The sequence below is a fragment of the Centrocercus urophasianus genome, unplaced genomic scaffold, assembly GCF_019232065.1.
Source record: "Centrocercus urophasianus isolate 14NV4802_14NV808 unplaced genomic scaffold, USGS_Curo_1.0 seq_19, whole genome shotgun sequence".
Taxonomy (NCBI): Eukaryota; Metazoa; Chordata; class Aves; order Galliformes; family Phasianidae; genus Centrocercus; species Centrocercus urophasianus.
The window spans coordinates 395,600-421,551 of NW_024884744.1; the positions used below are offsets into that span (position 1 = coordinate 395,600).

Genomic DNA, 25,952 nt, shown 5'->3' on the forward strand with positions numbered 1-25,952 from the left:
TGAGCACTTTGTTTATCCCTTAGAAGGAGCTGGGAGACAAGCGGTCGGACAGCATTGACAAGGTTCGCCAGCTGCTCCCTTTGCCAAAGCAGACTTGTGATATTATTACTTGCGAGCCAATGGGATCCTTGATCGACACCAAGGGCAACAAAATTGCAGGGTTTGACTCCATTGATAAGAAACAGGCAAGAGTAAATGCATACCTTCATCTCTGGTTTTTTGTAATGTTTTGATGCATGGGCAATTCAAGTAAATGTGTACAGCTTGTATAATACACACATTTATATCCAGTATCCAAAAAGTATTGTACTTCTGCTGGAGTGCAGCTTGCTAATGCATTCAGTCCTTACCAAACTTCAGCCTCAGCAGTGCAATCCCTGTTAACTGAGCAATGATGCAAAAGTGTGCAGTGCCAGGTCTGCAGGACACCACTGTTCAGTTGTAAGTGATTGACTGGGTTTTGGTACCCAATGTAATTCTGGTTTCAATACACATGCAGGGTGTTTGTTTGCATGATCCATGTGAAGGTTCTTGGGCAGTGTTTGAAGCCAGGAGTGGGTTTGGAGAGGGGCTTTCAGATTCCAGCATCGTAGTGCGATGTGTGCAGTACCACCATCCTGCATCAGCACTGACAGTGCTGCTGTCCTCTCCTGACACCTCTCCCAAGTGGCAGATAGATAGGTCAGAGCTCTTCATCTGAGTGCCTCTGGAATGGACACAGCTTCATGCCACCCATACAAGCTCAGGGATTTCTGAGACAGAAATCACTTTCTGATTTGTCCATAAGTCTGTCACCAAACCTTGTACAAACCAGAGCCGGATGATCCGCAGAACGTGGCCGATTTGTGACTCCTCATGTAATGAGTGCTGACAGAAGCTTGCTTGATTTTGCAATCCAGCGTCTTGACTGACCGAGAAGGAAAATTATGTCTTCTTGTAGCTGAAGAGCTGAAACTCTTACAACAGTGTTTGCTTTCTCAGCAGAATCCTACATGTGAGAGCTTGATTGACCTGGAAACCTTTTGTCCTCTTACATGCTGGGAGGACGATGCAGGGGGTGCTCCTGCTTACAAAACATGGAGGAAAGAAAGAGAAAACACAAAGTGTGCTGATAGGGGTTTTTGCCAGCATTCTTTTTATGGTGAATTTATGGGAGGAAGAAAGCTAGAACTTGTAATTCTGCAGTATCTCGTTTCCTCCTAAACGTGATTGGTGGAACTTGAGATTTTTAGCATGGCTACAAGCAAATGCTACTATAAAAATTTAACAGCTTTTATCCAGCAGCAGCTTTGGATGGAGGCTGAAGGCCCATCAGCGTGCACTTGGTACGTTCTGTGGGGGGAAAGGACCCTCACTGGATTTTGTGATTCAGATCGTGCTGAGCAAAAGCAAGTAGTTTGCAGTGGTGTTCAGCTTCCCTAAAGTGCTGACTTCACTTTTATTTTAATACAGGGTCTTCAGGTTTCAACAAAACAAAAGGTGTCCCCTTGGGACTTATTTGAAGGTCATAAAAATCCCGCTCCTCTCTCCTGGGCATGGTTTGGCACAGTTCGTGTGGACAGGAAGGTCATCAAATACGAGGAGCAGCAGCATCTGCTCCTGTACCACGCGCACCCCAAACCCAAGCCGCGGAGCTACTACCTCGAGCCCTTGCCTCTGCCTCCAGAGGAGGAGGAGGAAGAGCCCACCACCCCTGTGTCTCAGGAACCAGAAAAGAAGTCAGGAGAGCTCTCTGATCAGGGAAAACACGGCACGGATGACGACAAGAAGACAAAGGGCAGGAAGAGGAAGTCAAAGTCAAGCTCTAAGGCTGATGTAAGTGGTTGGTGCCTCGTGCAGAGCTGGGAACATCCCGTCGCCTTGCTGTCTTTGCTGCATTCACAAGTTGTGCCTTACCTGGGGGGGTTCCATCAAAGGGAGAGAATGGAAATGGTCAGCAGGAGGCTGGGTTTCTATCAAACACAATCGGTGTAGAGGAGTGTACTGTGCATAGGGCCTTCCGTGCTATGTAAACGGCGCTGGGCTGGATCTTCGCTCACTGAATATTGCTCATGTTCTATGCATGCTTTCTCATTTGGTGTAAAATTATAGCAAATACATTCTTTCTCACTTTCTGAAATTCCTCCTGCTCAAACTATGTTCTGAGAGCAAACATGGGCTCAAACTTGGGTCCCATTCAAACAGAGAATAATTTGAAAGGCACTCTTCCACACAGCTACACCTTTTTGCCATATAGCTTGTTCGGAGCTGCTGCCGTGTTGGCCCTGTTGGTTTTCATGTTTTTTGAGGTGTGGGTGAAGGTCACAATAGAGCAAGGGTTTGGAAGATATGCCCAGCACCACCTGCACTACAGCTACATTTGTCATTGTTTGGCATCTTAAACAAAAGTAACTCGGACACAGTTTTCTGGCCTTTTTGATATTTCAGTGAAGGTCCTCCTGCTGTTTCCTTTAGATACAGAACGGTACAGATACGTGTGCCTGTGCTGTGCCTAACAGTAGCCTGCCGAAGGCGCCTGCTAATAAGATAGAAATGGATGGCGTCTCGGTGAAGTTGTTAGTGTTAATTACCTGTGGGCAGCCTGAGACTTAATCTGTTTTTTACATCATTGCAAACGACAATGGGAACTCTCTCTATCCCTTAATAATTTAGTAGGAAAATCGGCATTATTTATGAGTTAGTAAGGTATGAATGTCAGTAACATTCGCTTTTCCTGTGTATTTTAAGGAATATCCACCGAGCAGCGCATACAGAGTGCCTCCCAATTACTCGCCCGTCCCCTCACAAATGATGCAGCATCCTCAGTCTGCCTTGTGGGGTTACACCATCGTGGGGCAGCCGCAGCAGCCTGGCTTCTTCGCGCAGAACCAGCCCCTCCCTCCAGGTATGTCTGAGCTTTGAGCTCACCTCTGCTCTTGTTGCTGGGTGGTAAATTTGACTTAGTGCAGCCGGGTTTTGTTCCTGACTCTGAGGCAGGCTGTGACAGCAGTGCCATTTGTTTTATTCCCTCCATTGGTAGATCTGCTGTGCTAAGCTCTTGAATTCGTTTGGTAGAGAAGCAAGAATGACCCGCTGGTGGTTTGTGGTGCGTTTTTTGGGGCGCTGATGGGTTTTTCTTCTAAGAAAGCTGTAGGAAAGCTTTCTTTCTAAGAAAGTTCAGAGAGAAGTTAAATAAGGGAGAGATGATTAGAAGGAACAAATGACCTTGGGGCTATTTCATTTCTTATCTGATCCAGACCAAGAACCATGGTGGCTAATTTAACATCTACAAGATGGAATAAATAATCAGTGGGCTGACTTTTTTTTATTTTTATTTTTCCAGCATTTGGGTTGAGCTGATTTTTTTTTTTTTGTACATTTGTTTTGTTTCTTCCAGGCAGGGTGTAAACAATTTAAGCAACGTATTTTAGAGCTGTGTGTAGCAGATGTTTTGAAAGATAGATGTTCTGCTCTCCTCAGGCATTATGCACAGAAGCGTAGATGTTTGCTTCCAGTTATAAATGTCGAATATTTTTTCTAAAGCTCCAAATATAACTTAATCTGCATTTAAGATACATAAAAGTCTTCAGAGAATACCAGACAGTGTCTAGGAAATTAAGAAAAGATCATTAAAAAAGCAGAAAGAAAAAAGTGGAGAAGATGTACCTTTGTAAGTCTATGGACCTACAGGTCCGTATTTTTCTATCAGGCAGCACAGAATGCATTAATTACTGCCATCTAATGATAACATGGCTTGTCATGATGAGCTGTTCCTACCATGTTTTTGATCTGGCATGTAATTTTTGCTTTTCAGTAGCAGTCAAACATTCTGTGTGATGTAGAGGATGCAGCCCATAGCCTTTTTACTTTCCATTCTCATTTGCAAGTGGTAGCTTTCAAAGCTCTTTTGCCCTTTTAATTTTTCCAGCCAGAAATCTGGTTTAGTTCAGTTCCTTGCCTTCCTTTACGGAGATGAGCTTACCATCATTACGATAGAGCCAACCAAGTGGAAGCCAGTGAGTTAGCAGCGATCTGTACTGACAGCTTTTGCACAGAATGCAGCTGAATGTTTGTGCTCTGGGTGCTTTCAGGTGGCTCCAGGCTGGATCCGACGAGCTCCTTCGTCCCAGCCAACACGAAGCAGGCCCTGTCCAACATGCTGCAGCGGCGCTCCGTGCTGCAGCCGCCCTCCCTCCACGCAGTCACACCTCAGCAGCAGTTGCTCCAGATGAAACTCCTGCAGCAAGAGCAGCAGCAGCGGCTCCTCAGGCACCAAGCACAGGCACGGTCTCTCCAGCAGGTTTGTCCAAAGCCCCAGGGTTGATGAGCAGCACAGCTCTTACCTTCTGCTGAGGCCGCTTGCCCTGCATAGGCTTACCGAGTGGGGAGCCAGCTGACGTTTACAGTCGTAGTAACTTCTAAAGTATTGCTTAAGTGGGGTCATCGCTGTCATACTTCCTGCCCCTGGGTCTCGTAGCCCCTTCTATTTCACTCTGTTTCCTAAAATCAGATTTTGCTTCTCATATTTGATGTTATAGCAGTCTCCTGTTGTTTCACCAGTGGCTCTGCTGATGGAATGGCACGGTGCTGTGTACCACCACACTACCAGTCAGCAGCAAGTACTCCTTACCTACAAAAATTCCAGGGAAAATTCCTGGAATTCCAGAATTCCATCAGATGCTGTCTCCATACACATGCACACAGGCATGCATGTTGTCTAGAAGCACCTGATATTTTCTCCTAATGCTTTGCAGTGTAATGTTGCCATATGCCAAACCACATATGCCTGCTGTGCAGCTCCTTTTGGAGCCCGAGCTAGTTTTTAGAACATGGTTACAGCCAGGCTGCTGCTGAATTGATGGCGTCAAGAGACAAAAATTGGTTTTCCTATCCCAGACAAACAACAGTGTGTGTACCGTGGTGGTATAACTATTAACTGCTCACTTTTAAGGCCCTTCTGTACCCTTTCCTACCATCTCTGAGGTCATGTATCTTGCACTGTCCTTATGCTAAGTTCTTGCCTTCACACTCTGTGATGTGCATAGGTTGCTCGAGGCAGGCAGAGTTTTCAGCAGGTACCCTGTGGTTCCTCTCATGCTGTGCGTTCCGTTGGAGCTCCCTCATCATCATTGTCATCCTTCTTCACTTTCTCTCTTGTGATGCACACAAAGCCCAGATCCACCCTGGAGATGCACCAGGTCCAACCCCAGCCTTGCTGCCCTGCACCATGCACAACGGGGTCCCGGGGTGCACTGCCTGGTGACAGGGCAGGGAATGCTACGCAGGTGTGTGTGCCTGCACGGAGTGTTTGGAAAGAGAGGAACAAGACAACTTGTGAGCACTGCTACTATGTGACATAGGTTGTTTGGCCAAGCTTCAGTAGGGAAGGTTTCCTTATATTTCATATCTCTACAGCTGGAGAATGGAACTCCGTGCTCAGCCTGAGCCCATGGAGAGGATGGTTCTGTGACACCAGTTTGTACCAACCAATCTGCAGTGCTCTTTTACAGGAAGGGCTGTGTGCAGGTTTTGCGAAGAGCGTGCTTTGTCCAAAAAATGTTGCATGTTATGTGTAGCAATAGTAGGCTCTTGTGGATGGCAGGGAGTCCTTTCCATGTTCGGTGTTTCATAAATGTTATAAAAATACTGAGGCTTATTAGTGTCATGGAAAACCCAGAAGGACTCTGCCATCATTTCCAGCACCATGTGCTGTGGGTGCAGTCAGGTGGGCACTGTGAGGGTGCTGTGCTGCTCCACCAGAACTCTGAGCCTAGGAATGTGTATTCTCTGTATTGCTTGCTATTTTCTTGCCTGTCCTTTTCCTTCAGGATGTCAGTAGCTCTGCTGTATCCCTTCAGGATGGCTTTGACAACATAATGGTAACTGCTTGGGGATTGTGAACTTTCTTTCTCTTTTGCACAGTCATTCCTTCCAACACGCCGGCTGCACTCTGCTTTTAATGGGAATGATTTGCTTTGGGCACTCCTCATGGCTCAGCAGTGCGGTGGCTGCATGGAGAAGGCTGTGAATATACTTGCACACACAAAATATTTTTGTTACAAACATTCCCAATAACTGCATCATCACTGTTTTTTTCCTCTTCAGAAGGTGTTGTGTTTCTCACTGTGAGAGGTCACAGCAGTCTCAGTGCTCCCTGACACCATGTCCATCCAAGCATGGCTTGTGCTCTCCCATTTTGCCCGGCGTTGCAGCCCTGTGCTGGGCAGGGCATGCAGTGGGAGCAGCCCTGCTTTGGGCCCTCTGCTGCTTAGAGATCTGTGCTGATGTTTCACAAAACTCAGTCATTCCTGGGGAAAAGAGGTGATGTCAGTCTCTGTGATGTGAACTTTCTTCCTCTTAAGGCAGGAGAAATTCTTTGCAAAACTCCATTTTAAAGGGCACTTGCCCTTTAAACAGCAGCAGCCTTGTTGGCAGATAGCTGCAGTGCTGCAGTGGTGGAGAAGTGCCTGTGCCAGAGATCAGGGCCAGCCCTGCCCCTGCTCCATAGGCAGCTCGGGGCCAGGCACTTCTGGAGGAACAGGGGATCCTCTCCCTGTTCCTGCTGTCTTGTCAGGAGCAGGGCCAGTCTGACCACGTGTGTCTTGCAGGGTCAGCCGATGGACCCCGCTGCTCTTTTCACCCCGCAAGTCCGACCCACGCCGCAGCTACCGCAGTACGCAGGGCTTCAGCAAGCACAGGTACTGCACTGCTCTGCAGAGTGAGAGCACAGCCACAAGTGAAACTGAGCCCCTTCCCTTCCAGGCTGGCCGGCCGTGCTGGAGGCTGGGATGGTGCCTGTGCCCCGGGGTGGTGTGATGCTCGGCCATGGGAGCTCGCTGCTCTCTGCATGCCACAGCTGTAAATAGCTGTAACTTGCGCATTTTTCCCCAGTGATGTTCTGGTAGAAGACAAGCATACTTCAGTGCCAAGTCTGTAATGTGACCTCTTTTACAATGACGCTGGTTTATGTAACTCCAACATGAAGCTCCTCTCTGCCTGCTTTCCATGCAGGGCATGCCCCACGGGTACACGATGTACAGCACCCCGATGCCCTTGCAGCAGCAGCAGCCCGGCAGCGTGGTGCTCTCTCCTGGCTACACCCCGCGGGCGTACACGGCCCACTCCAGCCCCGTGCTGATGGAGCGGCTGCGGCCGGGGCAGCCGGGTGGCGTGGCTCAGCAGCAGGCAGCTGCCTACATGCAGCCCGTGGCGGGCGCTCAGCGGTGAGCTTCTGCCCTTCTCGGAGCTGTAACCTTGCAAGGTTTAACCGTGACTTCGATCTAGAGGTCCAAAGTGTTTCACGCTTGGTAGTTTTTTCCATTATTTCAGGAAGTAAGAAGTCTTTATAATCTGTTTTGAATCTCTGGAAATGTAATTAACTATGGATGTTTTTCTCAGAGAACACTTCAATGCTTGTTAGAGTGCTTGCTTGAAATGTAGAGGCTCATTGCTCCTTCTAACAGAGTGAGAGTGAAATGGTGTCCTGCCTGCATCACCTGCAGCGTGGGAGGATGGTGCAGCTTCTGGTTTGGGTACTTCTTGAAGCATTCCTATTTGGAACAGTAGTCATCCTGTAAAACTTGCGTCTTTCAAATCTGTTGAAGCCTGATGTTACAGCTTTTAGTAGTGCTCCTAGACTATCTCTGCTCTGTCTTTAAGTGAAGTAGAATACCTTTTACTTATTGTATTATTTTTCAACCAGGTTGACCCATCAACCTTTGCAGCCAAACTCATTGATAGGAGCAGGCCTGGACAGCACATCTACCACACGTACCCATCCGAGCCTGAGCTCAGCACAGCTGCCCCAGGAGCAAATGCGACAGAGGCAGCAGCAGATCCGACAGCAGAGACTCTTCCAGGTGAGGAACCCGACTGCCCTGAAGGCTGCAGGCGCTTCTCTGCGGGGATTGCATGCATCCTTCCTTGGTCCTGTGGAATTATTTCCATGTTTTCATTGTAATGCAATGGATATCTGTGCCCATTCCTGACAAATGGTGGTGCCTTTCATCTGGACATTTTGCTGTAATAAATTAAACATACCAGCTTTGGAATGTATTTTGGTTATTACAAATGTCTCAGCTCAGTGCAGCTGATGATGCAGAGCTGGAACACCAGCAGGCTCACACCTCCTGGGACCTCCTGTGTGCAAGCCCAGGTCCCAGCCCATGCATTGGCCATGAGCAGCTGTGGTGCTGTCTTAGGGACCCCCCCCGAGGTGCTGTGTGTGCAGTTGTCTGCTGTCTCAGGGCCTGTCTTCTTTCAGATGCAGCAGGGGCAGCAGCAGCAGACTCTTGATCTCCAGCCCGTGCAGCCGCAGCAGCCCCTGGTAAGTGGGATGGATGATGAGCATGGGGCAGGGGCAGACTGGGTGAAGCTTACATTGAATTTGCAATGCTGTTGTCTGTGTTTCCTGGACATGGCCATTTTTTCCAGACGTGTTTAAGAGGATAATTAGAAAAGGTTGGTCTGGAAAAATGGAGAAAATACAAGCGACACTAAATCTGCCAGCTGCCAACTCCAAAGGCATTAATGCAATTTGACAGAGAAACCAAAAGGCAGTATGCAGGTGTGGGAGGAGTGATAAACGAGGGGTCTTCATCTGATCACTACTGAAAGATCATTTATATCCATTTCTAAGCTTTTCTCAGTATTCTTGTCTTGAGCAGGCTGCCTCTGATGGGTTGCCACAGAGGCAGAGCTCTGCCACCAGGCACCCGCTCCTCCAGCAGCAGAGCACTCCATGTGGGTTTCACATCCCCAGGAGGCCCTGGTGTGTGGTTAATACGTTTCACTAACCTCAGCAGTTACTAGAGTCAGAGGATTACACAATATATTTTAAGTAAAGGATTGGTTTTCAGAAAGAGAAAAAAAAAGCTAAAGTCTTCCTAAAGCCCTGGAAGTCCCTTTGGTTAGCCAGGGTTTCACTGAGAGAAACAGCGGATCTGCGCAGTGTGTGCTGCCACCGAGTGTCACTGCGCTGCACTTCAGGCAGCACGTGAGGCTGGGTGGTGTGTTGTTAAGCAGAGACTGTGGGTGCTGTATGTAAAAGAAAAAAAAGCACGTAAGTAGAAGCACGTGTCCTTTCATCAGATCTAACGAGAAGAAAAAGCAGTCGGATTTTGAAAACAGACCAAGGGAGCTCCAAGGCCCTGCAGTAAATAGGTAGTTCAGTAAGTGGTGACAGTTTTGACTTCAGCAGCCGGCACAGCAGTCCCTCGTGCATCACAGTCCCTCAGGAGCAGGAAGGTGTCAGAGCTGTGCCATCAGCTTTCTGTGCTCGGCAGCCCCAGGCAGTTGGCACACAGGTTTCACTTCATGCAGGGGACATCTGTGCTTCCAGAGGGAGGAAACACCTCTGCTGTGCACCATTTCTGACTCCAGAGGAACCCATCCTAGCAGCACCATTGCTTCAGATGGTCTGACCGCCCAAATTTATCAGTTGTGATTTAGCAGCTTGACTGGACAGATATGTACTTCAGTGATGGGTTGGCAGTTGGATTTGATGATCCTGGAGGTCTTTGAACCTTAATGATTCCGTGAGTCTGACCTACAGGTAGCTGACCTATTAAGTTATTAATAGTGATTTTCTTCTGGCTGATGGGTAGAAGCACCGAAAACAGAACAGTGCTTGTTCTCCTGCCTAGTGTCGCAGAGAAATACATTGCATGGGCTGTTCAGCTAGGGAATAACACGTGCTGTCAAGTGTACCAGTTAGAGACTGAATTCTGCTTTGATGCGGTGTAGATAGCGTACAAATTTGTGGAAGTCCATGAATTTACACCAAAGGGTGCTTTCGAAAGGATTGAAGGCACGATTTAGTTCATTAGCAGCAGATTTCTTTGGAAGCTCTCAGTGTTTGATTCTGTCACACATAACAGTGTGCTGTGGGAGGGTTGCCTTGCTCCCATGGGCTGTGCTCAGATCAGAGTGAGGTTTGCTAATGGCACATGCTGAGCATTCTCCACCACAGTGGAACCAGCAGGCAGAGCCCTGCAGCACGTGAACAGCTCTTCTTTGTGCTTATCCTTCATGTCATTTGAAGTGCCACTGTCCTGAGAGAAACATCTTCCTAGAAGTTTCTTGAGCTACACAAGGGTGTTTACAGCTGCCAAAAGGACATTAGTTTTGATGAGCAGTTCTGGTTATCCGTGGCTTTGAGCAAGACAGAGAGCAAAGTTGCTGAAAGCAATGTGCAGGATAACACCGGGCTCTGCAGGGGTGGAAAGGATGGGGAGACCAGCAGCGCACACTATGACACCTGTAGTAGCATTGGAGACATGTGAAATGTCAGGGCATGAAGAAAACATGTCCTGGGGGTTCTGAGCGTGTTTCCTGTGTCCTCGCTCCGCTGTGGACACGTGCTCAGGACCTGCTGCTGGGCAGCTCTGCCTCTCTCCGGTCACACTGTCTGCTGGGCTCAGGGCCCGGAGCCGTCCCTGGGAGATCTGTGCTGCAGCAGCCAATGGTGGGCTCAGCTGGGATGGGAGCGTTGCTTTCTGCGCTACCAGCGTGCGCTCATGCTGTGATTTCTGCCACCTGTCTTTCCACAGCAGTTCCCGAGGCAGGGCCTGCAGCAGACGCAGCAGCAGCAGCAGACGGCGGCGCTGGTCCGGCAGCTGCAGAAGCAGCTCTCCAGTGAGTGCAGCCGTGTCTGTCCGTCCGTCTGTGGGGGGATGTGCAGTAGTGTCCCACTAACGTGGGAGCTGTCAGTGGCTGGCAGCAGGCCCTGCACCCGGCAGCCATGTCACAGTGTGGTGCTGCAGCCGGCGCAGCTGGGGCTCTGTGGGTCACGGAGGGCCGTGGCAGGGGCCGGCTGCCCGCACTGCTGCCCCACCGCTCGCCTCACTGCTGTGTGGCAGCGACCGACGGCGCGCTGCTGCTGAAACGCGGTGCGCTGCGTTCTGTGCAGCTCGTTCCTTTGCTTCGTCACCAGGTAACCAACCGCAGGGAGTGAACCAGTATGGGCATCCTTCACACTTCTGAGCCCAAAGGTGGGAAGGAGGCGGAACGTTCCGTTTGCACTGCAGAACAGAACATTCAAAATCCAATGCACTACTTATTGCTAGAAAGGAAACCTTCATTTCCTTCTCTTGTTATTTTGGTAATTATTTTTCGTGCTGCAGTTGATGTGAGTGTGTAACGAGGTGGTTCTCGCAGGGGTTCGAATTTCTTTGCTTTTAATTAGATTTAAATGTGAGGACTTGTGGACCTATCTGAAGAATGTTATTGCAGATTTTATGAATTTGGTGCTTTTTAGGTCCCGTTCCTTTTAAAGAGGACAGAGAATGTTGGGTTTGTTTGTTTATCCGTGGGAAACATTCTGTTGTTGTTACTATTTATTTTTTTAAGAACTGCACTGGACCAAACTGCTGAATTGAAAGGCGCTCCTGACCTTGGCATAACAGTTGATTTGTTCATTAAGATGTTCACCTCCTTGTTTGATGGTAGAACGAGCGTTGATTTGAATTGTGTTTATTTGACTGTAATTTTCATACGCACTTTATAAAGTTCTTTGTTTAAAGTACCAATTCTCTCTCGCTCTCATTGTGGTAAGAAGGTGCTGAAGTGGGTTTACTGCTTGTATTAGAACTTCTTAAAGTTTATATTAAAAGCCACAATGTAATGTTAATAAACCAACTGAAAGTAGCAGCATTTCTTCAAATGTGGTCTTTGTAACGTCCCGGCCCTTGGTGATCCTTGGAGGAGCTCTGAGGGCTGGGCAGGGCTGTGGGCCGGCAGGAAGGCAGGTCTGTTTGGCTCTGGGTGGTTCAGTGAGGAAATCCCACCCTGGGTTTCACAAAGGGGGGGGGTGAAAAAGTCCTTTCTGCCACTTCTGGGGCTGCCACCTGCCCGCCCTGCGTGCCCCTGCCCGGCTGTGCCTCTTATTGGTGCGTCCTTTTTACTGACTTGGTGTGGTAACTGCTCAAAAGTCTGGGTTGGATGCTTCATTTCTGGCCGAGCTTCAGTGGTGTAATGTTGGTTCTGTGTGAATCAAGATTAACTGCAGAAATGAGCTCTGCGCAGAAGCTCTATAAATAATACCATGATGCTCTGCTTCATGTTTCTGGGTTGGCCAGCAAGTTAAGAACTTTGTGCTAATCGTAACTTCGGTGTTGTCTACAACAGCAGGAGTTGTTCAAGCTGTAAGCTGTTATATTTGCCTTATGTTATCCCACTTACAAGATTTAATCATATAAAGCAGTTAACGTGTAGATTCTGATTGTCTTTTAAAGTGATCAGATAAGTCTAACCTACATAAAAATTATTTCAGTTGTTTTTTGGGTTTTTTTGTTTGTTTGTTTGTTTTTACATGGATTTTCTTATCCCCAGTGGAAGTGTACTGTTCTTCATAGCAGATAAAGTTGTCACAGATGCTGACAGATGAGATTGGTGTAACCCAGCCTGCGTGGAAGGAAGCACACAGCAGACCACGTGCAGCTGATGTTCAGAAATGGTCATGCCAGCACAAAGGCTGCCCCAGCTGAGTATGAACTCTTAAATGAACAAATAAGTAAAATCTCCAGCTCGATCATAACGTGGTTAAATGAGAGGACAGAATCTGCATGTAGCTCTTGGCACTTTCTCACTCATGAGAACTTTGTGTGCTCATCAGCCGCTGCTGAGGGATGTGTTGTGGGAGGTTCGGACGCTGCGTAGCACTGAGGAGTTTCACTGCAGACTGTCCTATGAGCGATGGCTGTTTTATCCCAGAAGAGGTACGTTACACTTCTTGAACTTCTCTGTTGTTATTTTAAAGGATGTGAAGAGCTAGTCTTGGTGAGGTGGGGGATGGTGACCCTGAGCTCTCCATGTGTCTGTTAGGCTTCCTGTAATGAGAAGGGAGTGCTTTCACCAACAGCAGTCCCTGCTCTGCTCTACAGCTGCTGCAGGGCAGTGTGGTCCCCTCCATGGCACACATGAGTCCCCAGTTGGTGAGTTCAGGGGGAAAGGCTCTTCTGGCCCTTCTGTCCTGGTGTTAACGCTCCTAGGAAGAGCGTGAGTGAGACACTCAGAGCTGGAGTTACTGATTGATAGTTATTTGACCAGTCCAGTTCACCGTTTGGTTGCGCAGAATGCATGTGTGTCCATTTCCCTCTGTTCTGAAGGCAAAAGGTCTCTCCTTAGACCTACCCAGTGCATTGAGAAAGCAAAATTCTCAGTTGACATGCAGACTGACGTAATTGTTTTCTAAGTGAGAAATCTTTAAAAGAAATTTTGTGATAATTGGAAAATAATGCCAACCTGGACTAAAGCCCAAATTCTTCTGAATGCATCCTCCCAACGTTCTGCACAGAAGACTGTGAATCAGTCTTCACTGCTTGTTTCACCAGGGAATGTTTATTTTATAAAAATGTACCAAATAATCTAACATGTTAAGAAAGTAATCTGCAGCACAGTAAAATCTGTTCTTTGGTCCTTGGACATTCTTCCTTTCTGATCCATGCCACACAAGGTGAACATTATTTATCTAGTTTAAAAACATCACTCCTGTACGGAAGTTCTCTAGGTACATTTCTAGAAAGTAATATTGTTCAGTATTCCAAGTTTGCTGGCAGGGCAAAAGTGCCTCAAGTTCAGTTTTGTTTAGGTCCCTTCGATCACTGAATCAATGCTGGATGGCAATGCTAGATCTAATTTCCTTTTTCTTTTTGGTGTGCTCATTGCAGAGTGAATCCTGTAAATGTATTTAGGCACTTATGTGCCTTCGGCTGCCTTCGATTAAACTTATTCCAAGAATGAACTCAGTCCAGCTGTATACTTTGCTACCAATCACTCATTCTGTATTTCTTATTTCAAATGACATGAATGTATGTGACTGTGAAATCACTGCCAAGATGGTTCTTTGCTGTGCACTTGTACATTCCAGAGTCTGACGGCCGGGGGTTCTGGATGATCAGCGTCCCCTGGGGATGCAGCAGTTCACTGCCAGGTGCTCGGCCGCGGTTACCTGTAGAGAGAACGGAGCGGTCAGGTAATTCCCATGTGATTTCTGGCTTTGGTATTCCCAGCGCCGTGCAGCTGAGCTGAACTGCCGCACCAGGCATGGTACTTATGGTCTGCGGGGGTCTGTTTGTAATCCTTGGAGGATAGGCTACAATGGTGACAGGCACGGTTACAGACAGATCTCCGGCGGGGTTGTGGGCCTTGCACACGTAATTCCCTCTGTCGTGAATGGTAGCTGCTCGTATCACCAGCGTGCCATTTTCCAGCAGGATGTGTCTGCTGTTGATCTGAGGTCGGTCCAGCACGTGGCCACCTGGAAGAGTCCACGCCGTGCTGGGTTTGGGGCTGCCGTCGGACAGGCAGTGAAGCGACAACGATTCCCCGCTGATGCCCCTCATTGGCCCCTGGGGGTAAACGAGGATGGTGGGCTTCTGAGCAACTTCCAGGACGATCAGCTTTTCGATGTAGCCGACTTGGTTCTTAGCTGCACAGCGATACTTCCCAGCTTTGTCCCTGCTGGGGTTGTGGATGGTAAGGGTTCCATGGCTTCCTGGGAGGAACTCGGACATCCTGGTCCCCTTGGAGAACCACGTGCCATTGGGCAGCATCCAGCTTACTTCGGGTGGAGGGTTTCCATCCACAGAGCAGTTCAGTGTGATTGTTTTCCCAGGTTTTGCTATTATTTTTTCATTGAATGGATTTTTAAACATGGGTCGCCTTAGCATTTCCAGTACCTCCAGCCGCACCACCAGCATGCTCTCTCCCCAGTCGTTCCGTGCCACGCAGATAAAATCTGCTGTGTCAGAAGGCCTTAGGTTCCGGATTTCGAGCGTTCCGTTTTTGTGCACGACAATCCTGCTGCCGTAGTACGGAGCTGTCAGGAAAATGTTATCGGGCATGATCCACATGATCTGGGGGGGAGGCGTCCCTTCTGCCCTGCAGTCGATTTGTTTCTTCGAGTGCCTCACTGCAGTCACTTTAATGATCGTTTTGTTTGTGTATAAACCATTTATGATAGGTGGTTTCGCAACAACATCCAGTTTATACAATTTTGTATCATCCCCTCCGGCGTTACGAGCAACACACATGTACTCCCCAGCATCCAGCAGCTTGGCTCGGCGGACTGACAGGGAGCCATTAGTGTGCAGCAGGTGCCTGTCTGTGGAAGAGGAGATCATGTCACTGGAAGGCAGCAACCAGAATATTTTTGGCTTAGGTTCCCCAGCAGCTTCACAGTCCAACAGCGCCGTATCCCCGGCTTTCACTTTAATGTACGTCTTGTGACTCTGCTTTATGCGAGGGGCTGCCGTGACGACTGTGATGTGTATTTTCATTTCATCTCTCCCCAGAGTGTTCTGAGCATAGCAGGTGTAATCTCCCTCCTCTGTTGCTCCAGCTCTGTTGAGATACAGCGTTCCGTTGTCAAAGAGGACGTATCTGCCAGACCTGTGTCCGCTGTCGTCTGCCAGCATCGCGTTGTTGATCACTGTCCCGTCCGGCAAACTCCAGGATATTTCTGGTGCAGGTGACCCGGAGGCCTTGCAGTCCACCTGGAAATCTTTTCCGTAGGGCACCAGTTTCTTGAAATACTGTTTCTGGTCAATCTTGGCTGGTTTCATTGTGATGCTGACTTTCATCAGTATCAGATCATCTCCAATTTTGTTCCTTGCGACACACAAATAGTCCCCCGCATCCTTTTCAGTAACTGCCTCGATAACCAGGGATCCATTGGGATACACGTGGATTCGACTTCCCATTCTGCTGGGGGAGAGAAAGAGGAAAAGAATTATGGAACAAAGTTCAGAAGGTGAATACTGAGTGCTGGAAGTGGCTTACACTATTAACTTGTTAAGTATGGAGTGAGCTTTGCTCCTTGATTTCCTAATTTGAAGTTGTATTTCATAAATTAAAAATTCCTCATGGTATATATTCTGTATCAGGTACCTGGCTAATTTAAGTACATTTTTAAAGGCACTATGCTCATGTTTCAGCACTTCCGTTTTCCTAGACTTCTTTCCTTCACTGAAAATACCAAGGCTTTTTTCCCACAACGTTGGGATTGTAAATGGTGGTGAATCAAATCTGGGTGCCTGCAGTGGATGAAAGAAACATAATGGGGCTGGGTCCTTCAGGAGTTGCTAAATGCTTACAACGGGCCTGAGCTGATTTTGCACAGTATTTCTTTACATCCTTGCTAATGCACCTCTGCTTTAAGCACCTCTTTTCCTCCTGTGCCTGCATTCAGCTCGAGCCTGCAGGCAGCAGGGGCTGAGAACATCACTGGTGCTGGAATGTGCTGCCTTTCACTCTGCCATGATTTCAGCCAGGAGATTGCTGTTGTTGGTACTACAGAGCTGTGTTCAAAAGTGAATTTAGCTCTTAATGGATCGTTCCAGTGACGTTCCACTCCCTCACACCAGCACTGGAGATGCTAGCACGTGAGTTTTCCAAGAGCTGGGGGAGAAAACAGGCTCCTACCTGTGCCACTGGTCTACGACCGCCTTGGATGGCAGCCTCCAGATTATCCTGGGCCGGGGCTCCCCTGTGGCCGTGCAGTTCAGCAGCAGTTTGTCCCCAAAACTGAGCTGGGTCATGCCCTGGGAGGCGGCAGCTATCCTTGGCAGTGTGTCCCGGTGCCGCACAGTGAGGGTCACCACCCGGCGCTCCGAGCCCGTGGAGCTCGTGGCGATGCACTCGTAGTTCCCGCTGTCGGTGGGTGCGATGCTGCTGAGCCGCAGGGTGCCGTTGGGAAGCAGCAGCACCCCGGTGTCCACAAACTGCAGGGGCTTCACCACCGTCCCTTCAGGGAGGACCCAGTGGACGCGGGGCTGAGGATTCCCTTCTGCGGTGCAAGGAAGGCTCAGGTCTCGCCCCGCCATAGCTGTGATCTGCTGCCTCTTCTCCTCCACGATGACGGGAGGTGCTGCGATGACCTGCAGCTTCACAGTCAGCGTGTCAGCGCCTGCTGGGTTTGCGGCTGTGCATGTGTAGAGGCCCCTGTCGTAAACCGTGACGTCCTTGATCATTAAGGTGCCATCCGGTTGCACGAGAACTTTCTGATTTCCCTGGGAAGAGCTGGAAACGTGCGTTTCATTGGCCAGAACCCACGAGATGGAGGGAGGAGGTCTGCCCTCGGCCGGGCACCTCATGGCCACGGGCGTCCCGGCGTGGGCAGTGAGGAGCCGCGTGCCGCCGGCGATGCGGGGCGGGTAGGCCACCACCACCAGCGTGGCCAGGAGCCGTGCTGTGCCCAGAGTGTTGGTGGCGGTGCAGCAGTACTGCCCGCCGTCCTGCAGGGCTGCCCGCGCGATGGCGAGCGTGCCGTTGGGCAGCACCGACCACCTGCTGCCACTCGCTGGGGCATCGGTCTCTGCGGGAGGGAGGGACAACAGCACGGCATCAGACCTCTCCATCCCGCCTTGTTTTGCTCTGTACCCGTATACACTTTCCTTATCTTGGGCTACACTGCCCAAATGCCCAAGACAGTGGTGGTAAGAAAGGGAGAAATCATAAATCCTATGTATGCAGTGGAAAAGCTTCAAAAGACAACCAAATCTAAGTTCTTTGGTAGAGACAAGACTCCGATACTGCAGGTAAGGCTTTGTGTAGCCAGAAGTACTTTGGTTCAGTTGTGTGCAGGTGTTGCAAATTGGTAAATGTTTTGCCCTTGTAATAACTTGATGTCATGGTTCATTATGTTCATTTGACTGCTCTGAAGCAGCAAGTAATGTGCAAGAAGAGCTTTAATCTTCTCACAGTAAGCACAAGGTTATTGTTTACGTATGCACATATTTAACATTTCCCTTAGCAACTGTTTTGTAGTCGGTATTAAGGCACTCCAGCAAGCATGCTGGGATGTCATTTTTCTCACTATTTCTTAGTTTGTGCCGTAACTGATCCTTCATGGTATTCCTAGGCAAGCACTACTGCCTGCAGCATGCCAACCACCTGCCAGACTGCGGCACCCGGAGCTGCCGAGCTTACCTGGGGAGATCTTGGTCCATTCTACTGTTGGCTGGGGGTTGCCCGTAGCTTCACACGGAATGAAAGCATCCGAGTTTGCCAGCACGGTGAAGGCAGCTAATTTTCCTCCAATTATTCTGGGCTTTGTGAAATAGTTTCTGCTTAAAGAGAACAAGGACAGAGGGATGCTGGTGGTGGATTTGTGATGCTGTCTCTGGTCAGACCAGCCGTCGGCAGAGCTGCCCCACAGGTATGCATGTGGAGCAGCCACCTGCCATGGTGTCGACACAGTCGGCGTGTTAACTGTCGAGGTTTTGCCTCCCCTTTCTGTAGATGGCAGCCCAGCACCGATTCCCCCCATGGACGGTGCTGAGGTGGGACGCTGCTCTCTTAGAGCCATGGTGCCCAGAGCTCTGCTGCTCAGCTCGGTGCTGCCCGGGTCCAGGGGCCGTGCCACGGGGCTGCCTCGAGCGGCCTCCTTGTCTGTCCGCAGGTGCGGCCGCTCAGCCGCTGGGGTGGAAGCTTTGAGGTGCTGAGCAGATTCTGAGCACGCTGCGGCACTGACTGCAGCAGGATGCACTCGCTTGGCACCCAGAGGCTCTGAGGGCAGCGGGGGGGTTGGGGCCGTTGCAGTGGGGGTTTGTGGCCAAGGGTTGCGGGGCAGCAGTGACGCGGGAGGGTTGCTCACCACCATGCTGGGGGCTGCTGCTGTCTGCGGCGCTGTCGTGGGTCCGTGCTGTGCTGTGCCTGGTCGGGGCAGAGCCCGTAGAGCTGGGACCCAGCCTGCAGGTGGGCTGTCAGACCCCGCTGCTGCAGGCGCGTGCCTGGTGGGCGCAGCGGGCAGGCTGGCTGCAGCTGTGGTGGCTGAGGCTGCGTCTGCTGTAGTGCGGGCGCCCGTGGTTGGGCTTTGAGAAGGAGCTGTTTTAGGGGGCCGCCTCCTCCTCTGACCTCTCCTTCTTCCTGTTCTGAACGCTTCTTGAGGAGCCACAGAAGCTGTAGTTGTTGGCTTTGGACTCTCTCTGCCCGTTCCTCCAGCTGTGCTCGTTGCAGGGCTGCAGTCAGGGGGCTTCTCTGACGTACTGCTGCTGTCAGCAGGTTTGCCTAAAGATGGGACGGGATCGATGCCTGCTGAGATGGGTGTGAAGGGCAAAGGAGAGACGTGGGGTCTCGATGCCACTGCTGTAGTTTCAGGAAGCAAGACTGATAACTCTGTTGGTGGAAGTGCACCTGTCCTCGGCACTTCCTTTTGCGTGCCATTTCCAAAGAGAAGTGCTCTTATAATTTTTCCTCCCTGTGAGTTTTCGGATGAGGATCTGGAGAAGACTGATGGGGGAGCAGAAGCAGTCCTCGTGCTCATCATGTGTGTGATTTCTGCAGTGTGAGCTGTGCGGGTTGCAGACGTTGGTAGCCTGCTGCTAACAGGCTGTGCTTTGTAAGTGCTGCTGTGACATGGAGCTCTGCTCTCTGCTTCCTTCTGGGCAGCATCTCCGGTACTTTGAGTAACTACAGGCAGTGCGGTGGAAGTGGCTCCTTGCCTTGCAGTGGGTGCACTGTCCTCTTCCATGAGGAATGCTGTGCTCCGAGCTGTGCCTTCTGAGTGCTCTGAGGACATATCTGTAGTAGAGGGGGAGGACAGAGGCGCTTCTGGGCTGAGCGGGTTGATGCTGCTGTGTGAGTTGTTGAAGGTGGGCACGTTAGGGCTGTGTGTTGAACTCAGCAGGACAGCTGGAGCAATAGCTGTTCTCCCTCCGGCAGAGCCTTGCTTCCCTGAATTGCGCCTGTGCTCTCTCATACTCAGAAGACGTCCTGGCCTGACCATTTTTCTCCTAGCAGAAACTTTCCTCCTTCTCCCATGTTGTTGCCGGGCCTGAGTTGTGTGGGTTGTCACATCCTGAATGATTTGAGCGTGCTGATGAGTAACGATGTTTGGGCCCAGTGGTAGTGCAGGAGTTACAGGTTTCTGAGCACTGTGGAAGTGAATGTGACCAAACTCAGAGTTTGGCTTGCTGATTGTTGCTGCAGATGCCTGACCACCTGTTTTGGTGGAAATCTTATCAGTAAACTCTGTAAAACCATGCATTTCACCCACTGCATTTTGGGAAGTTGCAGGTGTGCTGCTGTTTGTAACATTCCCCGTGGTTGTCGCAGATACAGCCTTTAAATATAGACTGTTATGTTCTCCAGGAGGTGCTGATCTTTGCTGAGCACTGATGAGCGCAGATGTTCTGCTCGCTCCCTCTGTTGCCATCGATTGCTTCCCACCGCTTGCTGATGTTTGGCTTAAATTGGGTCTTTCCCATGAGTGTGAGGTGGTGGTTGTAGGGTTTAGATCTGCTGGTGTGGGGCTGACGGATGGGCTGGGCTGTGGGAAGGGAGCGGGTGGGGGGGTCCCGGCCCCTGCAGGGGCTGTGCTTCCAGCTGTGCTCCCCAGGGAAGACATGGTGGCCCCCTCTGTTACCACTATCATGAACTCTTGTTCTGGGGAGATGGCAGCACCAGACGTTTCCTCCTCATCCGCAGGCACCGTTGAGAACTCATGGACCTGAACAGGTGGGGTTGTCTCCACTTCTTGTTTTTCTGTCCCGGGTGGGTTCCTCTTTGCTTTTTCCAGAAAGGCCGCCCAGCGCTGGGGGTTGGCTCTCTTGGCTGAGGAGCCAAAGCGCCTTCGATGCCCCCTGAGCCTCCTGCCAGCTTTGTCCCTGTGCTGACGGCTCATCATCCTCCTGTGGCCGCTGCCAGTGCGGGTGCTGTGCGTGCCCTGCTGTCTGTGTGCTGGGGCACTGGGCTCCTGACCCATCCAGCTCAGCAGGGCAGCTGAGGAATTCTGCCTTCCTCTGCCTGAGGGCAGCGCTGCATCACCAGAGCCATCGCTCTCTTCCCACTCTCCCGCAGCCAGGGGTGCTTTCTGTGGGGTGCTTTTGTCCTCTCTAACCAGCACTTGGAAAATCAAAAGATCAACACCGTACTGGTTGGCTGCAACACATCTAAAGTAGCCGCTGTCTCGCTCTGTTACCCCCTGTATTCTTAAGGTACCGTTGCCAAAAATCTGTTTGTTTCTTACGGAGTGGTGAAGAACCACTCTCTCAGGTAACACCCAACTAATGGCAGCATCTGGAACAGCGGCAGAGGTACAGGGAAGGTCCAGAATGCTGCCAACCGCTGTGGAAAATTGGGCCCCGTTTACACTGCTGTGTTCCACATAAGGATCAACCACAGTGATTCTAAACGTGAGGACATCTGCATCGTGACCATTTGTGCCGATGCAGTGATAGAGCCCAGAGTCAAACGTATCAGCTGTTCGTAACATGAATGTCCCAGATTTTGCTACTACAATTCTGCCGTCCTCACTGACATAAGGGGCTCTGACTTTGCTCCCATCAGCCAATATCCACTCTATTGCAGGAGCTGGCTGCCCGATTGCCTGGCAGTCCAGTTGTACAGTTCCCCCGACTGGAACAGTGTGCTCTGTTTGTGTTTTCTTGTCCCTGGAGATCACTGTCCAGTTCTTTCCCACTTTCTTTTGGTCAACAGTGGGCAAAACTATCTCAGCATCAGTGAAGTACTGGATGTGCAGAGTGCTAAGTGTGGTTGCTGTCCTGTCAAGCTGCAGTGCCACTTTGTTTTGCATTAACCATGATGGTTCAGCTCTGAGTTCAGCCTCCACCTTGGTAAAAAGTTCATCTTTTTCAGAGTAGTTTTGCTTATATTGGTAAGTGATGAAAGGTGTTTCAGCTGCGACGGCACTCCTGTCGAGTTTGAGGGGAGAATTACTGTACAGGGCCAGTATGCTCCACAGCTGCTGAATGTGTCCGTAGGCGATGTCGCACACGAGAAATGATGAGAATGATGTTCTGAGGACTGTGACGTTGTCCTCTTTGTCAAATGAGATGGGAGACATTTCTTTTGGTTTCTGAACGTTGCAAACCAAGTTACCTTGATTTCCTCCTTGGTCAGTCATGTTCAAAACCACAGATCCTATGGGAGCTAGGAAGTCCTTGGGAGATACAGAGCTGAAATCCCCATCCTCTGGCACTGTGAGGTTTTTGAGTTTCAGGGTGTGATTTATGACTGGCTTAGTGCAGGTCAGAGCTGCAGGAGGAATACCCACAAAGTTCTTCCCTTTGCAGTTCCTGGGGCTGGCACAGACTGGGCATTGCTGAGCACCAGAACTTCGGTCTTTTTTGCACTTTATGACATCTGAAGGAAAGAAAAACACAGTTAGTTTTAGCGTTAGGATCAGGACTCTTAGAAGTTGAACAAACAAACAAAACCAAAGCAGATGCTGGGGAGTAACGTTTTGAGTAGAGCGGATAAAAATAAGAAATAATAGAAGTGCAAAGGATTGGTGCAAGGCGTGCTGTAATGGCCTGCTGTTCACAAAGGGGTCATTGGCTGCTGTAAAGGAGTGACAAGTTTCATGCAGCTGCTTCTGCTTTACATCAGTTAGTTTGCTGTGATGTTTGAGGGGTGTAGCACAAATAACAACGCATCTACCTCTGGAAGACTGACAGCAGGTGTCAGCAGGTCGATCATCAGCATTTGAACAATTAGAGATATATCAGATGCCATTGTGTTTCCAGTCTTCCCTAGGAGTGTATGTCAATAAATAAAGGACGGTGCTACCAGCAAGAAAATGCTGTAAGGTGATTAAAAAGAACAAGCAAAGCCGTCAGCTCACCTGGCCTCTGTTCTGCCCATTCTGCAAACCACTGCAGATCGCAGTCGCAGGCCCATGGGTTCCCATGGAGGTAAATGCTCTCCAGCTCAGACATGTAGGAAAACATTTCTCGTGGTAGCGAGGTCAACGTGTTGTCAGACAGGTGTACGTGCTTTATGGAGGATACTTTAAATATTTGGAGGTAGCTCAAGGTGACAAAAGTGTCCGGATGGAGCTGCTTCAGGAGATTTCCTTCCAAGTGGACCAACCTCAGTGATGTGAGGCCATAGAAAACGTTGGGATTTACAAATTTAATTTCATTGTGGTCCATGTGCAACCGGACCAAGCTCTTCAGACCATAGAAAGCATCTTGCTGAAGAACGCTGACTTTGTTGTAGCTCATCTTTAAGACCTGTTGACGAAAAAGCAACGTTACATTGCAGTGAGGCTCCCAGGCCATTCGGGTTGGTGGTTACTCTGAAGTATTGCAACAGACCAGCAGGGCAAATGGCTGGGAAAAAAGCATTATTGGGAACTGTACGGGAATTATTTGTGGTTGTAGAAGGTAACAGCTGAGCTCTCGGGCACAGGAGGCCTTCACGAGGGTTACTGGATCCTGGAGATGTGCACACTCACCCGTTAGCTGCTTTCTGTCTCTCCCTCCTCACCTCTCATACTCCAAAGCAATCGAGTCACCGCTGTGTTTTCTGAGCACTTCAGGTCTTTCATGGTCACAAATGGTCACAGCTACAATGGTTTTACTTCTCTGTAATTATTAACAACAGCTCTGGATTGAAATTTAACTGGAGAGTAACTGTTAACTGACATGGAATTGGTTGGGAATGGTTGGTCATAAATAATCGTTCAACTACTTCTGTGTGTATGACTATCTAGATGGCAAATACAGATACAGGATAGATGGATGCCATACTAGCTGTGACTGATTAATTGAAGACTGCAGATGCAGTACTTGGAGCTCTGCAGCCTTCCTCACATAGAAGAAAGTCTCAATTGCAGCTGCCAAGTAAGATATTATGTCAGATATGTGCCAGTGTTCATCTCTCTCTTGACGCTACACCTGAATGCCCACCTGGGAAGGAAAGGCATTTCCCGTGAGGTGGCTGTTGGATGTCCTTACCTTTCACAAGGATACCATTAGGAACAGGAAACCAAAAGGTTGAAGGCAGCTGGGCTGCTCCCCCAGACTGGTATTGCTGTCTGATTGCCTAAAGGTCATAATGGAAGCGAAGGCTGGGTCATCTCCAACACGTTGTCCTTACCTGTAGTGAACGTAAATCCCTGAACACCTTCTCAGGGATTGCGTTTATCTCATTGCTGTGCAGCATCAGTAACTCCAGTTTCTCCAGGCCGGCGAAGTCCGTGTCAGTCAGTGTGAGCAAGCTGTTGTACCTGGAACAAACAGCATCCCAGACCTGACCTGGCTGTGTCAGACAGCCACACGTCTTGTTTTAAAGGAAACTAACCAAAAACGGAAGAAAACTCTGAAATGTGTAAAGGGAGGCAGCACTTCTGATAGCGAAGGTGAAGTTTTATGTAAGTCATCTGTTCTCCTTAGCACAGAGTTTGTTAACTTGTCCCAGGCAGCTTCCTGAAGGCTGTATTCCAACTGGATATGGGAAATAATTGCAACAACATGCAGACAAGAATGCCAGTTTGGGGCTGCAGGGACCAGGGCGAGGGGTGCGTGTAATGGCAGAGGGCTGCAATACGGCATTGCCCTTCTGCATCGTACTGTCATGGAGAAGACCTGGAAAGGCTTCCTTTGCAGTGTGAGAACAACCCGCACTGAGCGCTGCCCCTGACCGTGGAGCTGCAGCCCTGCAGGGTCTCGCTGTCCTCTGCTGCCCTTCCTGCCACCCTCTGTTCTTTTCAGGAGTGCTTCTGGACCTTCATTTCCCCTACATCCTACCTTGCTGACACGGCCTGATCTGCTTCACACACAGCCATCGCAATTCCCGTGCCCAGTGGTCATGAGCAGAGATTAATTCCCCAGTTAGATAGCTGGCCTGTCTGTCATAGCAGTGAGTGCTACAAACACGTCCTTGGGCAACACAGCCTTCCAGAAGTGCTGGTGCTGAGCTGTAGGCCTTCATACACCGCTCTCCTGGGAAATGCTGCCAAACCAGAGAAGGAAAAGGGAGCTGTGACCAGGGAGCCGGCAGCAGGGCAGGGAAAAGCTCCCATGGAAACCTCCTTTTGTCTTTTTCCTTTGGACAACTTAAGGCCATGTGTATCCAAAGTGCTACTGGGGCAGCCAGACATGGCTGCTGCGTGGCCATTGGGCTCATGGCAGAGGATGCTTGCAGGAAAGCCCTTTGACAGACCTGTCAAGCCTGTGTGTAATCTATTCTCTGCTCCTTCTGATCACCTGAACTGGATCATTTTGGTGTCTGAAATATTCAGATAAATGCTATTTCCCATAAGCTGGATAAATAACAGTGTAGAAAACAGTATTGCATGACATTCTGAAGTCACAGCATAAGTCTTTGAAGATTTGAACACTTGTGCTGTGTTTCTGGCCCCACTGGAGCTCTGAGCTGTCTTTTCCCAGAATGAATTATCTCTGCTTCAGACCCCTTCAGAGTTCAATGTTACAGATGCAAGATATTCAGATAATGTAAAAGAACTCATTTAAATCCAAAACTTTTTAAGATTCTCGCATCCATCACACTTCTGCACAGTGTTGGAGGTCTTACACTTCTCTAGCTCTCATTGCCTCGTTGCGGCCACCTCTGAATAATGCAAACCACTCACCGAAGTTTCATTCCCCGCCCGGGTTAGTTTCTAGCTCTACGGCTGGGAACTCTCAGTTACTACTTGGCGGAGCAGAGCGCTGAAAGATACCCGCTCAGAGGCGCGGCGCCGACCCGAACGTACCCCAGGTTGATGCGCTCCACGTCCGGAGCGATGCGCGGAGGGACGGCGGTGAAGTAGCGGAAGGTGCAGTGCACCTCGGCGGGGCCGTAGCAGGCGCAGAGGCGGGGGCAGGCGGCGGGCAGCGCGGCCAGGCGGGCGGCCAGGCAGGCGGCGAGCAGCGGCCGCAGCCAACAGCGGCGCGGGGCGCCCATCGTGCGGGCACCGCTGCGGGGCGGCCGTCACGGCGCGGGGAGCGGACGGGATCCTCCCGCACGGGAAGCAAAGCCGCGCGTTCGGAGCGCCGCCGTGCCGTGCCGTGCCGTGCCGTGCCGTGCCGTGCCGTGCCGTGCCGTGCCGTGCCGTGCCGTGCCGCTCCCGGCGACGAAGCTTCGCGGCTTCAAAGGAGCGCCGGCCCGCCGGGCTGAGCCAAAGCTCTCGGTTCTGCTCTCGGGTTTCGGATCGCTGAAATAAAACGCGTCGTTCTGAAGAAGCGGCCGCACACCCTTCGTTTGACGGAGACGCGCACCCCGCG

At 50.1% G+C, this 25,952-nt stretch overlaps 2 protein-coding genes across 15 annotated transcripts in view; one reads left to right on the forward strand and one right to left on the reverse strand.

Moving 5' to 3' along the window:
* The window catches only part of MED12L (mediator complex subunit 12L), a 102,209-nt gene extending 90,601 nt beyond the window's left edge, over positions 1-11,608 (forward strand). For 5 of the 14 annotated variants that reach the window (XM_042820541.1, XM_042820547.1, XM_042820548.1 and 2 more), the window contains 8 exons: positions 24-191; positions 1,453-1,815; positions 2,728-2,884; positions 4,071-4,279; positions 6,588-6,677; positions 6,991-7,202; positions 7,682-7,838; positions 8,243-8,555. In XM_042820541.1, the coding sequence (XP_042676475.1) occupies positions 24-191; positions 1,453-1,815; positions 2,728-2,884; positions 4,071-4,279; positions 6,588-6,677; positions 6,991-7,202; positions 7,682-7,838; positions 8,243-8,422 (1,536 nt within the window). In that variant the 3' untranslated portion in view covers positions 8,423-8,555. Of the gene's footprint in view, positions 1-23; positions 192-1,452; positions 1,816-2,727; positions 2,885-4,070; positions 4,280-6,587; positions 6,678-6,990; positions 7,203-7,681; positions 7,839-8,242; positions 8,557-8,617; positions 8,815-10,532; positions 10,615-10,912 lie in introns of those variants that run through there. The other 9 variants (XM_042820544.1, XM_042820537.1, XM_042820538.1 and 6 more) reach the window with 6 other exon arrangements.
* IGSF10 (immunoglobulin superfamily member 10) lies at positions 10,895-25,632 on the reverse strand. Its single transcript, XM_042820536.1, has 6 exons — positions 25,442-25,632; positions 23,824-23,953; positions 22,565-22,955; positions 17,908-22,083; positions 16,402-17,293; positions 10,895-15,681 (listed from the first exon to the last, which is right to left on the reverse strand). The coding sequence occupies exons 1-6, from the start codon at positions 25,630-25,632 to the stop codon at positions 13,773-13,775; spliced, it is 7,689 nt and encodes a 2,562-aa protein (XP_042676470.1). The 3' UTR covers positions 10,895-13,772.
* Between the last annotated feature and the right edge of the window lie 320 nt (positions 25,633-25,952).